Source organism: Setaria italica, chromosome IV, assembly GCF_000263155.2.
Source record: "Setaria italica strain Yugu1 chromosome IV, Setaria_italica_v2.0, whole genome shotgun sequence".
Classification (NCBI taxonomy): domain Eukaryota; kingdom Viridiplantae; phylum Streptophyta; class Magnoliopsida; order Poales; family Poaceae; genus Setaria; species Setaria italica.
The window spans coordinates 3,766,757-3,784,396 of NC_028453.1; the positions used below are offsets into that span (position 1 = coordinate 3,766,757).

The 17,640-nt window shown below is 47.4% G+C and overlaps 1 protein-coding gene across 1 annotated transcript; it reads right to left on the bottom strand.

The window, feature by feature from the left end:
* Positions 1-10,730: 10,730 nt before the first annotated feature.
* Positions 10,731-17,375, bottom strand: LOC101785773 (protein DA1-related 1). Its single transcript, XM_004964612.3, has 12 exons — positions 16,813-17,375; positions 16,325-16,479; positions 15,665-15,755; positions 14,623-14,860; positions 13,560-13,680; positions 13,410-13,493; positions 12,934-13,053; positions 12,598-12,810; positions 12,450-12,512; positions 12,231-12,346; positions 11,834-11,892; positions 10,731-11,343 (listed from the first exon to the last, which is right to left on the bottom strand). Exons 2-12 carry the CDS (start codon positions 16,442-16,444, stop codon positions 11,024-11,026), a joined length of 1,545 nt encoding a protein of 514 aa, XP_004964669.1. The 5' UTR covers positions 16,445-16,479; positions 16,813-17,375; the 3' UTR covers positions 10,731-11,023.
* Positions 17,376-17,640: the final 265 nt, after the last annotated feature.

A 17,640-nucleotide genomic window follows, 5' to 3' on the forward strand; every position in this document is an offset into this window, starting at 1 on the left:
AGCAGCCTGCGCCCACTGCCAACCTCAAGACTGGTTCCGAGATAGCGACGCACCGCACGGATTTCGAGAGAAGCTTAGGAATGCCTCCGCCGCCGCTCCTACGTGGGGGGGCGCCCTCGCCCTCCAGCAGCCGTCCCCCGCCGGTGTGCTGCAAGGTCAACGGAGGCCAAGCAGATTCTTTTGGGAGGAGAATAGGAGGATAGGGAGAAGATAAGATAGGAGGAAGGGTAGTATAGTAACAACTAGCATTTAGCTAGTGGATCTAAATACCCATGGTTAAAGTTTAGCCAGCTGAAAATATGCTTCTAAAGTTCTAAACTGGCTAAAGTTTACAGAGTGGACATATGGAACAGAACGTGAGATGAGAATGTATTTATATCCTAATCCACTTTTTTTTAAAAAAGAGAGTGTATCCTAATCTAGCTCATTCTTCGGAGCAAGAAAGCGTGGGGTACAGAATAAGTGGATTTTGTCTGTAACAGCTTTGATTATCGGCATCCCGGCCCGCATTGTTCCTGGAGCCTTGGAGCTGGGTATAGTGCAACTGTGGAAGAAGCCCCACACCTAGGGGCAACGGGCCACCATGCCGATCGATCAATCATATCAAGGTGATCTTCGGGCTTTCAAATAAAAACCGGGAAAGATAGCTAGAACAGGGATTAGGTCCAATCTCGTGAAGGGGAAATTAAAGCAAGCTGCTCCGATCCTGAACAGGCCGTAATGATATAACAACGACGGGATCGATCGAAGCGAAGCCAGCCATCCTCCAACAGTGGCCGACGGCGGCGTACTTGCCGGCCGGGGATCCGCTCCGCCGCTCCTGGATCTTGGTACGGCAGCAGCGCACAGCGCGCATCCGTCACGATCGATCGCCGGATCCACCAGACCACCACCGGGGGCACCGGGTGTCGATGTCGCACGCGCGCGGGCCGGGGGCGCGCACGCGTACGGCCTGGCGAACTCACTGTTGGGGATCCGACCGGCCGAGACGGATGATGGATCCATGCGTATCTCTCTCTCGACGCGGGCAGGCCAGGCCGCTATGAATTACTTGCACGTAGTACGCTGTACGCGTCGATGATGTGAGATGTTGCCGCTTGCTCGCCAATAAAAACTCGGAGAGACCCTCTCGCGCGTGCACGTACGTACGGAGACGACGTGCGTCGTCCTAGGGCTCCGCTCTCCCTCTCGATCGCCAGGTACGTGCACGCGTGGGTTGTTAGGTCGTTGTTAAGAGATACTACAGTAGCAACAATGTCGTATATTTCCCTTAACAATGTATTATTACCCTACCAGTTTACTATACAAATAGAGATATAGTAATAAGCTATGGATGCGCTGCGTGCAGTATGCTTGATTAGTGTAGACGTACGCCGACGGCTGTATCGCATTATTGCTGTATATTGTCTGCCCAGCTTTTTATTGCAATCAGCAATGCAAAAAAAAAAAGATCATTAGTATGTGCGGCATCAATAATAAACTTACTACTGTACTCTCTGCCTACTGTTATTGCAATAACCACAGCTATAGCTAGCGCACTACCGTGTCAGTTTCGAACGGGCGTGCGTGCGTACGTGCGAGTATCCAGCTCTCCTATACATATTTCCTCAGTACACGTACATATATACGCGTACGCGCGCACGTGAGGAGCCCTCTCCGGCTAGTGGGCTCATGCGTGCGCGCGCATGTGCGTCACTGCGTGGACGTCGTCGGGGGCCGGGCCGGGGCCCGTCGATCGGATACGCGCGCGCATCACCCAGGCACGTACGCACGGGGCGTGCGTACTGAATGCGCGATCCGAATGGAATGGGAGTATCTATCTGTCGTCCATGACGATCGACCCCCGCCCGCGATACATGGCATTGCATGGCATTGCATGTAATGTACGCGCCTGCTACGAGGGTGGGCGTCAGCAGTGGGAGCGCGTGTACGCCAATGAATGCGACCTGCAAGCGTAGTGTACACTTCTTATCGCAGGCCCGCCGCCTGACAGCACTGGGCCCCCGAGTTAAAGTCTCTTCCTCTACCTCTCTCTCTCTCCGGGCCCCCCTTGCAAATGATGAGCGCATCAGTGCAGAGAGTACGTACAGGCCCTGTCGTAGTACGTATATCCCCGGGCGCGGGATACGTAGTATACAGATCGATGGCACACTGTAGTGCATCGAAGTAGGGGCCTGAGTATCGTGATCGTCGTATCGTGCCAGCAGCTGTTAAGCGTAGCCGCACGCTGTACCTCAGGATCTCGTACGCGTCGCGTCCTCTACGAGACTACGATCCACGGTGCCACTGGGTGTGTGTGTACACGGTGCAAACGCGTTGGGTCTATAAGAACGTAACACAAATGGTGCGACGCGTACGTCTGACGTCTGAGATCGCTCAACATATAAGTCAACCCTCGTGTTAACCCTTCCCGGACGAGCGGTCGAAGGCGCGTATATATACGTAGTACTCTCTCTCTCTCTCTCTCTCTCTCTCTCTCTCTCTCATTAGTACATACTCTGCCTAAAGTGAAATACAATGCTGTTCTGAATTCTGATCTAACCACACTGTACGCTACACGCTGGCAACAATATTTGATCGACCTTTTTGACTGGAACTGAAAGGTGTAGAGACTGATTGGAACGTACAGGACATCCTAGCTTTATCCCCAACCTTTAGCTCTTGTTCCGTGCCCTTGTTAAGATTCTCTCTTTCCCGCTCACCAGTCATCAACTCATCATCCACGGCGCAGATGCATTAAACCCAAAGCTAACTACTGGTCATCAGTAGCATAGTGCAAGACTGTAAGAGGCTTTCCGGCAGGCTTTTCATCAACGCCCCGGCCCAGGAAGGAAAAAGGTGTCACGTACCAACCAACAACGCGCGCCCTTGCTTGCTGCATTGGCGATAGATTGTTCGTTCGATGGGTGTACGGCACGGGCTTTGCAGAGACCGGCTGGCCGGTCGATCTCGATATCTTCGTACCCGCCCGCGCAACCCTGTGGGAGAGATATGCATGAGTGGGTGAACTGTGATCGAAATCTTGCGTTATTAATTTGCATTGCTCGATCTGTATTCCTTTTGAAAAGTTCAGCCGTGAATTCAAATCGGAGCTCATTGCCTCAGATATCATGCAGCTGCAACGGCCGGCAAAAAGTTTGGACGTCATGTTACGCGCGTGGAGGAACGAAGATACGCACGGTGGGAGGCATATGAACAGCAGAACAAGTATATATTTGCTATTTAATTGCTGGTGAGAGGTTTAGAGGTAAAAAAAAGTTCTAGTATTTCTACAAATAGTAAGATTCCATTGCGGACTCCGTGTTGGTGGATCTTTACGAAAAGTTATCTTTTGATTGTCAACTATCCATCAATTTAATAGTTGCCTCGGGCTTGATGCGCGAAACTTCGTTCCTCCACGCAAGATTGGCTACGAGGTTATCAAGAAGTCTGAATTGTAATAAATCGCTTGTTTACGAGGAATAACTAATGACATGGTTAATGGATGATAAGCAGGATTATCTTTTCTTGTCATTGTGCCAAGATGGAATAGGACTATTAAAAGAGAATGGAGTGAGTATTTGGTTTGAAGTCCAACCTCACAACACTCTGCCATGACCAAGGATGGTCAGGTTTGACTAAGTTAGCAGCTTTTTTATTGTGGCCAGAAATTGTGGCTAAATAGACCCTTATTGCACGTGTTAACTAGCAATATGGCCCGTGTTAATAGCACGGGTAGCTAGTTTTTTATTTATATTTTTTATTTCAGATAAATGTATGTTAATATTTTTATTTAGTCATGTAGTTGTTTTGTCCTAATGGCATTATCCAAAGTTTTGTGAATGTTTCTTTGATATTTTTCTTATCATGAATTCTAGAAAAAAAAAGAAATATCTTATATACAAATATATTCTTGTTTTGCTTGAAAGTAAAAATATATATAATAGGTATATTATTTTTAATTTTGATTGTCGATGTGCATTTTTGTTTAAGAGTTTTAGTTAGTGATACATCATCCTTAGATTTTTGAAATTAAGCTCTACGTAAATGGTTCAATGCATCCTCTTTAGTTTTAATCATATCTAAATCTCCATTCTTTTGTTTGTTATGCAATCTCCGTTCGCTACAGCCATGCATGCATGATCTCCTTGTCTTATGGATGTTGCACATTTCCCTCGAAACGAACTGACCGCCGGAGTCAACAAATTCATTGTTGCAAACATAAGGTACAACCCGAAAACTCCTTTTGTATTCACCCCTTCTCTCCTGCTTCTACTCCCAAGAAGTTGTGCCCACTACAATGCAGTCATCGAGGACACATCCGAGATGGTGCTTGTGGTTCCATCTCTTCGAACATTACATGAAGGTTGATATTGATGGGCGAGCATGTCAAACATCATCTTCACGTTGCTTTGTTTAGATCACATCGTCACTCCTTGACCACATGCATCGTCGTTCTACTCTCCTAAATTTTCAGCTCCCATGCATCCACTAATCAAAATGTTAAACAGCAGGACATCACCATCTCGCTGCTTATCATCATCATCGGTGGTGATCGTCATGCCTCGACGCCAGCTATGATGTTAGGTCATGACCTAGCGACGAAGACGGGATCGCGTTGTGGCATTAGCATGGTTGTATAACCGAGTTGTCATTATTATCATGCCCCGAACCCTATACGGTGGTTATCGCCGCACTCTCCAAGTTGACCACTCTACATTGCTTTTCAGATTGAAATTCCTTCTTAGCACTACCAGCTACTACTCTTCTCTTTTTCCTTCTGATTGTGTTTGTTATTCTCGTATTATGCTATTGAGCTATGATTTTTTATGGCCAGCCCACGGTTATTTACCATGGTCATCAACTCGTCATCACCCTTAAGGGATAAGGGTACCCACGGGTCCCCACCGACCAGGATAGTGGTCAGCCCTGACAAGTAGGCCCGTCCGACCACGCCATGCGGGCTAAGGTATGAAGATATGTGGAGCACAAGGTTGCAGGTCGGGCGAACGGATTCTGCCCAGATATCACGAGATACTTGTTGTAAACCGACTCACATTGCTTTCCATGGAACACTAAGGATTAGATCCTATCCGATTGTAACCCTAGGTCATCAGCCTATATAAGGCAGCCAAGGGCGTCCCCCGAACACACGTTAACCCTTCGCACCTGCGATCAGCAATACAATCCACCAGAACACAGGTCATAGGGTATTACTCTCCAGAGGTCCGAACCTGTCTAAACCTTGCGTCCTGTTGTACATACATCTATGGGCCCACCAGAAGGTTTGGACAGTCCTAGATATAGGGCTGGACACCGAGACGTGTCAGGCATAGAGACTACGGTGCAGGATGGCGTGGTCTACGTGGCAAGACAGGAACTAGTCGAGGATTAGGAAACTACTTGTAGCAATTAGAGTAGGACTTGTCTATTCGGATCCGACTAGTATTCTTATAAACAACCGATCTGTAACCCTGCCCCGGCAATATAAGGTGAGGTAGTGACCTCCTCCAAAGCAATTCAATACAACCAACACATAGGATGTAGGGTATTACGCAATCTAGCGGCTCGAACCTGTCTAAATAGTGTGATTGAGTTCACCTTTGAGTTCCTGATCTCAGCGAGCCCCTCGTACTAAACACTACCTTGGCACCCCCCTCGGTAGGTTGCCGGGTCTAAACACCGACAGCTGGCGCGCTAGGTAGAGGATCTCGCTAAAAATCCACTGGCGAACTCGATGGCCCAAATCATCATTAAGCCAACCTTCACATTCAAAGTAGGCACGACGTTCATCTTTGGCTCCTGAGTTTGCGTCGTAGATGCCGCTGGAAATTTTTACCGCCACATTACGCCGGTCCCAGAGAAGAAGCAGCACGCCATGAAGCTCCAGCGTCAAGCTCTGGAAGATCTCGTTGAGAAATTTGGTGAATTTTCAATTTCTAACCTAGTCAGAGGCTGGGGAGATGAGTCCGAGTATAACTTGACTCTTCCCACTAGACAGACTGGTTCTCACGAGCTGGCGCTTAAACCATTATGCGAATTAGACTACGACCCAAATCGATTACAGTTCGGACTCCAAAACACGGGTGTTATTTACCAAGCTACGCTATCCAGATCACAATCCAACACGGATATGATCGAGGACCCCGATTACTACTCGGATCCGAGTGAGGAGACCCCTTTATCAGGTCCACAACTAGGCCTGGTAATCACATCAACTCCACAAGGTAGATTCGTCTACTGACCCAACATGAAGCCACCTCCTCTTGCCAAGAATGACAACTCACGCCTTATTGCCTACCTCAATACCCTCCCGTACCAGGAGGGAACTCCTCTGTCGCCCATCTACAAAGAAGATAGCTCCACAGAGGTCATCACGTCAAGTTTGGGAAGCTATTCTCCGGAAAGAGAACTCTTCGCTCTCATTGCTGCACAAGAAGGCGAAGAGGAAGAGCAACTAGAGAGAAATCCGCGACATGAACGTCACCTGGATGATGTCTCGTAGGATGAGCTCACGGCCAACATTGTCGGAGAAGAAATTGAAGCTCAAAGAACTCGACGGCACGCCAGAAATGCTGCAAGAGCAGAGCGCCGTTGTCGCCTTGCAGCAAATCTACCAATCATGAACTTGAACCACGTGTTTGAAGCAGTTCAATCACATCAACATCGTACTCCTCTTGCCACTATCGTGTCCATTGATCTTATTACCCGGGCAATGCCACAGGACAAGTACACTAGGCAACTGGCTGAACTGGCGGAGCGTGCGTACGAACAACTCGATCAGCAAAACCCGATACATTCAGTTCCACACTATCCCAGCATGGCAGTAGCCATAGGCGGACTCAATCCAAACAAGTTAAATTGGAGGCACTAGATCAAGCCAAGATGGAGCGGAGGGTAGTCAGGCGGGACCCTCGGGAGGTTGTGGCCACCGTGAGCCCGACCCAGAGCTTGAAAAGGATCTACGTCACCTAATCAACACCGGCCGCGACGCCCATACAATCATTGACAAACGCCACCGGGAGCGCGAGCAAGAAGTCGAGTACCTAGGAGAGGATTCCGACGGGTTCCCCACCTTCTCAAAACAAGCAAGGAGGACAGTCCTACCCGAGAAATTCAAACCTCCAGGTATCACCAAGTACGATGGCAAGCAGGACCCAGTCCAATGGCTGTGGTGCTACTCACTGCCAGTATAAGCAACAGGAGGGAACGACGACACCAAGGTCATCCACTTCCCCATCTGCATGGAGGCAGCACCACTCACGTTGCTTGAGTCATTAGATAAGAACTCCATCGACACGTGGAAGGACCTCAAGGTGGCATTTACCAACAACTTCGCAGGGGTAATGCAGCATCCTAGCAACAAGATCGACTTTTCTCAAGTCAAACAACAACAAGGCGAGACCCTGCGCAGTGACCTACGTCGTTTCTTCAACAAGAAGGCCACAATCGTGGACATCACGGAGCGCGACGCCATAGATTGTTTCCAGAACGATCTCTATGACCGTCGGATGTTCCAAGATTTTGGTAGGAGACGCCCCAAAGATATCAAATCTCTTAAGATCATGATACAGGTGTGGGCGGATGTAGAAGATAAGGAGATCGAGAGGTTTGAGTCTAGTCACAACAAGGGTCAGAACAACAACAATCAGAGTAATGGCCAGCGCAATGATAAGAACCGTAACGATCGCCTCAATAATGACAACCGTAATAACTACTCAGGAGGTCAAAATCACAAGAGAAAGCCAGACAATACTGTCACGGCAATGTCACAGCCATCCAAGAAAGGCGGTAGGAATCAAGAAAGGACTGCGTTAAGCGAGCTCCTGAAGAAGCAGTGCCCATGACACCCGTACCATAAGCATTCTGCGATGAATTGCTACAGTCTACACAGAGTCATGAAAGACCTACCGGAGCCTTCTGGAAACAAGGACAAGAGCAAGGCCAAGGAAGACGAAGATGATGGTGACAACAGCAAATTTCAGAATCCTTCCAACACCATCAACATCATCTTTGGCAGCACACCGGATACTGCTACTAAGCGGTCCCAGAAGCTAGCCCTCCGAGAGATCATGTCCATTGAACTAGCAACACCTACGTTCCTTAAATGGTTCGAGGTGCCAATCACCTTCTCTAGGAAGGACCATTGGACTAGTTTATCAGAACTAGAACAGTATCCTCTCGTCCTAGACCCAATAGTCACTGGCTCCAGACTCACCAAAGTACTCATTGATGGCGGTAGCGACCTCAACGTACTCTTCGCCAAGACATTGAGGAAGATGGGCCTCGACATTACTGACATGCTCACCTCGACGAACTCTCCGTTCTACGGGGTTGTTCCAGGCAATGCGACTGTACCCCTTGATCAGGTGGTTTTGCCAGCTACCTTTGGAACCAAAGAACACTACCAGACAAAGTACATCCGGTTCGAGGTGGCAGACTTCGAAACATCATATCATGCTATCCTTGGAAAACCAGCATTGGCCAAATTCATGACCATCCTGCACTACGTGGACCTAGTACTTAAGATGCCGGGACCCAAGGGAGTACTCTCCCTGCGCCGAGACTTAATTTTTTGGTCTTGCGATCTCCCCCGCCTACAAATCTAGCACCTGGGTAACCCCCTGGTGGATTGCCGGTCACTAAATTCGACAGTTGGCATGCTAGGTAGGGGTGATCGTGAGATCCTCCCCAGTGAGCTCAATGGCATCCCGCCCTGGCATCATCTTCCCCGAGAGCACACACTCCGATCTAATCGCGAGGCTAGATCGCATCAACAACACCATTGCTGAGTGCATCAACCTCTCCGAGACGGCACTATGCCCCGGAAGGTCGGCGCAGGGCTCTCCCCGCGTCCGTTTTGGCATCAAGAACTCGGCTGCCGTGTTTTCCAAAAAACTCGTGCAGTCTTTCCAGATCCAATCTGACGACCTCCTCGTGATGGCGAAACTTCCTCGGCGCAACGAGAGGAATCGAGACTGCAACAAGCACCGCCAACAGGAACGAACCAAGCAAGTTCGTCAACCACGTGCCACCCCTACAGCGGCCGGCGCACCGCCCGTCCCGCCGGCACCTAATGGCGGTGACAAAGGCAGCAAGGAGGCGCTAGAGATCAACCAAGCATCCCTTACGTGCCCGCAATCTGCAGGCCGATCTGAAACGGTCACCAAGTCTTCGGGCAGCCGCGCGGGGGCCGCCAGAGAGCTGCGTCATGGAGCCCGCCAGCCAGCCAGGGACCATGCGATCTGCCCCCCGATCGCTCATCTCCCTCGCGCGCGCGCTCTGCGTCGTTGTAGGTAAAGGCACGTGCGACGACGTAGGACGCTCCTCTCTCGGTCTCTCCTACTAGCTGGAAACTCACAGCGAAGAATCTAACACCCGGCCCGGGGAGGCGCCCGGCGACGCAGGCGCTGGATGACAAGGCTGGCCAGCGGCAGCGGGTCAAGAACGAGCGGATCTCGAGTTCATTTAACTCCGGATTTCCCCGGCATGAATGCTGCCCCGGCTGTCGTCTGTCCCCCACAGTATTAGCGCCCCCCGCAATAACTCCGGATCCTGCCGAATTTGGCGCGCCCCGTACTGACGCGCGCGGGCGCGCTCCCCGGTCGGGTGCCGTGCCGTGGCCTCTGCCCGAGTCGCGCAGTGCGCTGCAGCACCTGGTGGCCTGCCCGCCGAGCCCGGCGCCCCCAGCGCCTAACCCTCCCATCCCATCCCACCCCCTGCCCCGGCCAGGCAGCCACCCAGTGCCACCAGGGCTGCTGGGCTGACGAGGGCCTGAGACGCTGCGGACCTGGCTCAACGAGCGCTACGCGACGCCTGAAACGCATGTCCCGGCCCGGGAACCCAATCCATAGATGCGCTTGCCGGCCGACACGGCTCCCGGCCGCGTGCGGCGGAGGGATTTGCCAGCACCGGCAGTGCCGCGACGCTGCATCTCCATCCCAAGTTCCAAAGCAGCAGCGCAGCAGCAGCTGAATTCTCGGCTAGAAACGAGAACCAAAGTTGCTGGAGCAGCAGCTGCATAGCATAGCATCTGCTCCCGTGTTAGGAGCTGGAGCAGCAGCTGAATAGCATAGCATCTGCTCCCGTGTTAGGAGTAGATTCGATCTTGAAGGTTTTGGTGTACAATGTACGAGCTCATGCTGTAAATGCCCTGAACCCAGCCCATCCGCCGTGGCTTCGTCACAGGCCGGCCGGCCGGCCGGCCGGCTCTCACTCACTCGCCTCGCTGTACCTGCACTGATCAATGATCATGGAAGTCGAGGCCTGGCAGCCACATCTACGCCACTAGATTCTACCAGGCGTAGCATGTCCCGTCAGGTACCATGCCCTCTCGCGATGCGCGTACCCTGAGACTGAGATCGATCTCGCCACGTAGCGGCACTGCACTGTAGCAGCTAGCGGGGCGAGTGGGCGACGCCGACGGTTTCGGTAGGAGCGGAACCCTACCGATTCGGCCGGGCATGTACCAACGAGGGAGGTAAATGCCCATGAGAGGCGAGGCAGAGAGAGGCCGTGCGCTGTACTGTTCGCACGGTGTACCGGGTGAATTCGGCGAGATCGCTGAGATTTTCTACCGTTCTGCCTGCCGTTGGATCTTCAAACGTGAAGGATCCGGTGGGAGGACAATAACGCCACGTTTTTTTTACACTTTTTTTTGAAGATATAGAAGAGCTTCAGAGCACAACTTCGAATTTCAGCTTGACAATTGCCAGGAAAATAAACGGAGTAATGTGGCAAACAGTTCAAGATAAGTTCACAAGTGAGAGGAACTATATATAGTATTTTTCTTATTGAAATTCACACCATATAAAAAATTTACCATCGTCTTGTTTTCGTTCCAGAGTTTGGTCCTCACAATACGAAATGATTGGTCAGGCTCTGGCCATCTCAGCTCATTCGATACTTCAGTTAGCCCTTCCAATATTATATCTGGATTCTGGAAAGAATGTTTGTACAATTGATTTCTTTGGCTGTAAAGTTACTCTTGAATGACAATCATGTATGTAACGTAAGCTTCGCCAGAATGTGAATCCATGCCCTTTCAAAATGGGAAGGTCCCTGTTAGCCGGATATGCTCGAGGGTGCGCTTCAAGCCGTACTGCATGACGGCCCGGTTCCCGGCTCTGAAACCGTCTCCGTAGGCTGTGGATGTGTCCGACTCAATCTGATGCTTGAAGAAATCCCCGAGCTTCCGCTCAAACTGAGACCGTCCCCCCTTTTTCGATGATGCGGATGTCGAAGAGCCCGAGGAAGATGATGCAGCACTACTGCCTGATCCTGCCATGATCTCTGACTCAATCCACATGTGAGCAAGGACTTGGCAGATGCCCTCTTCTACGTCTGGACTGAGTGTCCGGTATCCTGTGATGGAATGTTCATCAGCATGAAATGTCTATGTAATAGTTTGAAATAGACAGGATAATAGGATATGTAGGCAGATGATTGCGGCGACTGGGTGAAAACTGCCTAGTGAATGCAAGCTTTTTTTAACAGAGAAATTAGCTTGGACATGATGTTATTTCTAGTTGCTTGTGATACTTGACGTCTAAATTGAGCACCAACAATTACATGGCAGCGGCAGCGCTACTCAGTTCACCAGCATTGGCTAATAAAAACTTGTCCAGTCTCAGAAACAACATACTACCTCCGTCCATAAATATATGACGTTTAGGACAAGCTATTTAGTTCAAGAATGAACTAATTTACTTGTCCTAAACGTCATATATTTGATAACGGAGGGAGTGATTTGCTTACCAGCCTACAACTAAGAGATTACTTCAGTTGTTATGTGTCAGTTCAAAATAGTTATCATTAGTTTTGTTCCGAGAAAAACAGAAGAACTAGGTGTCACCTCTAAGTCGCAACCATGCATGCATCATCTCATGAGCTAATATTGAACCTGTCAACAACCTGCAAGAATAAAAAATTGTAAGAATCCATACAAACAAATTGAGCATTCATAAGGATTCAACAATGTAGAAGCAAAATAAACAGCAAAGTATTTCCATATTACACGGAGAAGATACTGTGATGGACGATGGTAAACTATTTTCCTCATGAACTCTGCAGTCAGTTCACAGTCCAGACATCTCCAATTCTATGCAACCATTTTGTGGCCTCATAGAAGGAACACTATTCTGAAGAAACTGAAAACAAACTACTTTTCTGAACTAGTCGTCTGATACTATTATTATTTTGGTCAGGTGTTGCTGATTGTAACATTACAAAACAAAAGGTTGATGTTTCACCTTGGGAGGCCATACAGAATAAGAATTGCAGTCACTTCACATCGTCGCGTCAGCCTATATGGCTCTGTTATCATTTCCATAATTTTGTTTCCAGCCATTCTTGGTCTCCTCAGTATCTGAAAACATCCCCATTCAGAACCCCGCAGAACAACAGAACTAGAGTAGAACATGATTAAATGAAGAAAGAATAATCCAATTGGTGTTTGGGACAACTCTCACCGTGCTAACTGTCTGTTCTTCTGATAAGCATAGTCCTCTTGTTTCTGGAAGATGGTGGTGACCCTGGTATCCACAGAAAACAAACAGTTACAGCTAACAGTATAAAGGGGGAGAGAAGGAAATTGGATTTTGAGCATGGTAAACATACAGCCTTCTCTCCTTCCATGGCTTCATTTAAAGCCTGTCTCTCTACCAGAAGCAAAGGAACCTGCTGTTCCACTTTCATATTCAGACCTTCGTAAAATTCCTGAATTTCAAGATACAGAGGTTGACACTCGCTTGTATCCATCACTGCGGAATCAAGGCACTCTAGGCAGAGCTTACGGCCATCATCCAGCAATACATATCTTGATTCCCTTGGCTGATAAGTAAATGAACCATGTTGGAATGAACTGATCCAAATTTCACACAAAGCACCTTATCTAACCATGAAGTATGGCCACAACACTAAAATACAAAAGCAGAACATTGTAACTGAACATACCTCCATTCTTTCACAACTACAGCACCTTGGAGTACCATCCACTTCATGTGAAGGACAGTATTTTTGTAGCCAGAAAGGATGTGCCCTATATTCAATAAGGCCATTCATATTTGTAGGAATCTGAAAATAAGGAACTGTAAGATGGTGCATATGAAAACCAAAAATATAAGTCAACTGTCAACACAAAACAACTTTCTACTCAGAACATAAACAATCAGCTACCTAAAATGTGCAACTAATTACAAGCTTCAGACCTTCCGTAGTTGCAACAATAAATAACTGAAACCATGAACATGGTCAGATATTAACAAGAATAAACATGGCAATCATTGAGAATGTAGAGGAAGTTACATTCTCCAGGAATGTGGAGGCAGATTTGATGTATTATTTCTTAACACAAAGAGGCATGTAAAACGTACAACGTTAATGACTTCTAACGTAAGCAGATAAGATCAGAGTAATGAAGTGATTCTTACAAATTGCTTGCAGACATCACATTTTGGGTGAAACTGCTCCTTGTAGCAAGTTTTATGGTACGGATGATTCCCCGACATGGAGAACTGCAACATAGTATTGTAAGGTCAGTATATCAAAGCAATTGCTCAAAAAGTTAACAAAGAAGTTACCTCATAGTCGTATATTGGTTGACTGCAGGCATGGCAACGAAAACATTCTGGATGCCAAACAGCTCCCATGCAACTGAGAAAACGACCGTGACCAATCTCTCTGTGACATCCTGCACATGCCCTGCAGGAAAGTACACTTTCACATTAAATTATAGTGAAGAGAGAAAAAAGGCGGTCAGAATGATATCTTCCATGCCTATCAACCTAGTGTGTTTTAGAGCATTATAGCATCTTGTTACAATCGAAGCAACAAATCATACATAATTTCTTGTTTTTTTAACAGCATTGGAAAGTTCATGTCTACAATTTCTTGTTCTTTAGAGAGCATTGGAAAATTCTCATATCTGATGCACTTCTGTTTAAGAAAATCAGATCTTTCAGGACTTGACAATTTCCCAAAAGACTGGAACAAAAGATAAGGAAAGTGAATTGACATAACAATGTGCACACTGCACAATTTCCCCAATATCATATGAAAACTTCAGTTGTATACCTAAAGATGTTCAGTATTTTCTTTTCTTTTTTACATTAATGATCATGCCTTGATGCATTTGACTTCTTTACTGCAAATGCAAACTCAACTGGAATTTGCTGATAAAAAATTGAGCCTAGCTCAGTTGGTGGAAGGTACGGGTGTACATTTCCACCATCCAGTTTCCATTCCGCTTTAACTTTAATTTTATGCCTATCTTCTTCTTAACACAAAATATCTAGTTCCTACTAGGTAGTATCATTAAAACACAATGACTACACCCATTGAAAATCTGCTGGTATGAGCTCTCAATCAAGACACATTCTCTCATTGAGATTAGTAATATTTGCCAAGCCATTAAACAGAATGTGGTATAAAAGAATTAATACTTAAGTCAATGTACTAGTCATTCTGATAGAACAAATAAGATGTGTTATCCTTTTAGCACTGTTATGCAGCGTTCATGATTTCATTTATTGCACTTCCTTTTTGGTGAACTATAATGTCAGTTTAGTTATATACTTATTTGCTATTTCATAAACATGAACATATCCACACAAAACTCAGTAAAGTAGCCTAGTTGAAATGAACCTGAATCCAGATGAGAACATAAATGGTAATGGTTGATATGCATTGCCACCATTTGCGGTGCCATTTTCACGAGGTGGTTGATATGTACTGCCACCATTGGCGGCGCCAGGTTCACGAGGCGGATGATATGTATTGCCGCCACTGGCACTGCCATTTCTGCAAGGGGGCGATTCAACATTCAAGCTTTCCTGGATAGCTCTTGCAAGTAGCTCATCGTCCTCCAAATGTGTATCCTTGTCTAGAAGGGGAAAAAAATAAACCAGAAAGTGTCACACACATTAACTGCATGAATTCATACGGAATTTTTGTAACAGCATCTGAGACATATAGTACATTGAGTTACAGTAGTTCAAATAAAGCTTTGAACGCCAATTCGCCATACCCATACACTTCTATGTAATACTCACTTTTCAGGGATGCAATCCAGAGAAATATTCAGCAAGTTAATTTTCATATCTAACCATAGAAATTGGAGAAATCATTCTTCAACCCATCATCAAAAGTAAACACACAGATGCCAAGAAAGGATGCCAAGACAAACAATTAACTGCATGATAATTTCTTGCTTTCTTTTGGATGGAACTGTATCGCTCTGTGTTTCCATTTACCTAAGGAATCCACAGAAATCTAGAACAAACTAATTCCACTTAAAAATGGATAAGATAAACGAGTTTCTTGATGAACATTAGACAAGGTCACAAAAATGAACAGGAAGAAAATAATTATCTTAAAAGAAATACTCCCCCTGACTGTACTATTATCATATGCAGTGGACTAGCTTCAAATTCTTTTTTTTTAAAAAAACAGATAATACGAGAAAGCGCACTTCTCTAAAACACTAAGTACCTTGACAAATGTCATGGCATAGGTAAACATAAGTGATAAGCACTTCTCTAAAACATTATGAACCTGGATGAATGTCAATGCATAAATTAGCAAACATAAAAGGGGACAGCTAACAGAAATGAAACAACAGAAGAGTTTTAACATTCTTTTGGATAATGAACACTTGAGGAGCAGGAGGAATATAACGCATACTAACCTATTGTCTTTGCCTTTCTTTGTTCCTCTTCTAATAGAGAGAGCGCTATAGCACGGTCAATATCCTCATTGTTAAACTCTGAAAGTAAGTCCTACATTGCATGTGAATATTTGATCAATATCAATAGAATTATACTTTGTTTCTTAGAAGCTTATTATGAAAAAGGTACATAAGCCAGATATATAGCATTTTTTAGGAAGCAGTTGGTGCCATCTGGAACCTTATTAGAAGGTTGTAAGCGCACAGAAATTGGCTGTATATGTACACATTGATTGAAGCATCAACGTAGCCACAACCACAACCACAACTAATAATAAGGGAAATGTTGCTTTCATATTACCAATCTCAATACATTTTCCTAGATCAGTACCTATAAAAAGAAAATGTTGATTGACAAGATACAGTTGAGTAAAAAGCTGTCTTTTCAAGCCATTGAGGTACAAAGCTCTATGCATTGTATACAAATCGGAGCCTTTTTCCCCATAACAGGAACAGGACAAGTTCTTTTGGAGCTCATGCCAAATGCATCTCCTTTGGCTACACTAGATAAATAGAATGACCTCCTTTTATCCTGAACTAGATTAGGAAGTACCGAGGGACTCCAATAAACGATATTGTCCAAAAACACAAAGTAGTAAAGGTATTGAATAAGGTTCTTACAGTCACAACAGGAGAGCTAGAGGGTTCATTCCATGATGTCTCTTCAGCAGGCCTGCTGTGATACTGCCCTTCCGAGATATTGTGGGTTGAACCTCTAAAAAACTTCGTCAGCCAACCCATATTGCTCAAAATGGCAATGGAACAATAGCTGTTATCTGCAAATTATAAGGCAAGTTAGGACACGCAAAACCAGCGGTGAGATTAAAGTGGGGTGAAATTGAACCCCCAATTTTTATTGGAAACCAAACTGCACCATCACCCTGGGTGCCAAGTTCGATTGTGCAAGTGTCAATAGATTATTAACCTTCCAAACAGAGAACGTAGTCAAACCATCGATGACTCGATTAGATTAGTACGGAACCACGCAACAGGCAAATCCGCAACCGTACGGAACCGTGCCAAAGGAAGGATTTGGATTGGTTGTTCCAATCAGACAATCACTAGTGTTAGGCTCTAGAATCCATCCAGAGCACGCAGGGGGTGCTTACCAGGAGGCGAGGCCGATCCAAGTCCGGATGGATCTCCGCTCCACGGCGCCCGTGGAGGCTGGGAGGCGGCGAGCGAGGCTTCTCCTCGAAGAGAGAGACCAGGCTTGGCCTGTAGCAGCTGCCCCCCAGAAACCGGCGGCGATGCCCCGCGCAACAAATTGCCAGGAAGTAAACGAGCCGGCGAAGGAATCGGAAGAGAAATCCGGAGAGCGGAGGAAGGGGGAGGGAGGCAGGCGGCTGGGGGGAGCGGGATGGGCGAGGGAGCGACCGGGCGCGAGCGGGCAGGTTGCGATCCTACCAAGACGAAATGGCCCCTCCCTTTTTTTTTCGGGGGCCTTCGGCCGGGCTGGCCTCCCTTGCCTTTTTCAGGTGATCTCGGCGAGGAGAGGAGGCGCGGCGGCCGACGCGGTGGTCGGCGCGGGCGGGCCGATCGGCCGCCAGGACCAGCCCGGGTTCGGGAGGGGCCGCCGCGTCGCGTCAGCCGTCAGGTGCCCGTGCCCAGGCGCAGGCCGAGAAAAGAGAAGCGGGTAGCTGGGGTGGGGCTCCGGCTACGAAACCGAGGAAGGGAAGAGCCGGGGTGTACGCGGACACGCGAGACAAAGAAATCCGAAAACGGCAGCCGGGATAGCGCCCAGAAAGTCGCTGGGAGGCATTCTCTTCACGCCTCCGGCCTCCGGCCTCCGGGCTTGGAGCGATTGATCTCTGATTTGTCTCATTCCACGCGCTCTTGAATTTTTCTTTGAATGGGGAAACACGTTTCTCTTCGGAAGGATCTCTCTTCCTGTCAGTCTGCTAATCCCAAAAATAGACGCCGTACCAGAGCATCGC

Bases quoted from the DNA above. Each gene is read 5' to 3' on its own strand.
- LOC101785773 (XM_004964612.3), bottom strand. From the start codon at position 16,444: ATGGGTTGGCTGACGAAGTTTTTTAGAGGTTCAACCCACAATATCTCG. The intron at 12,811-12,933 runs GTATGTTCAGTT...TTTACTTATCAG, and splicing joins GTAGTTGTGAAAGAATGGAG to CCAAGGGAATCAAGATATGT. The intron at 12,513-12,597 runs GTATGTTTACCA...TGTGGATACCAG, and splicing joins CCATGGAAGGAGAGAAGGCT to GGTCACCACCATCTTCCAGA.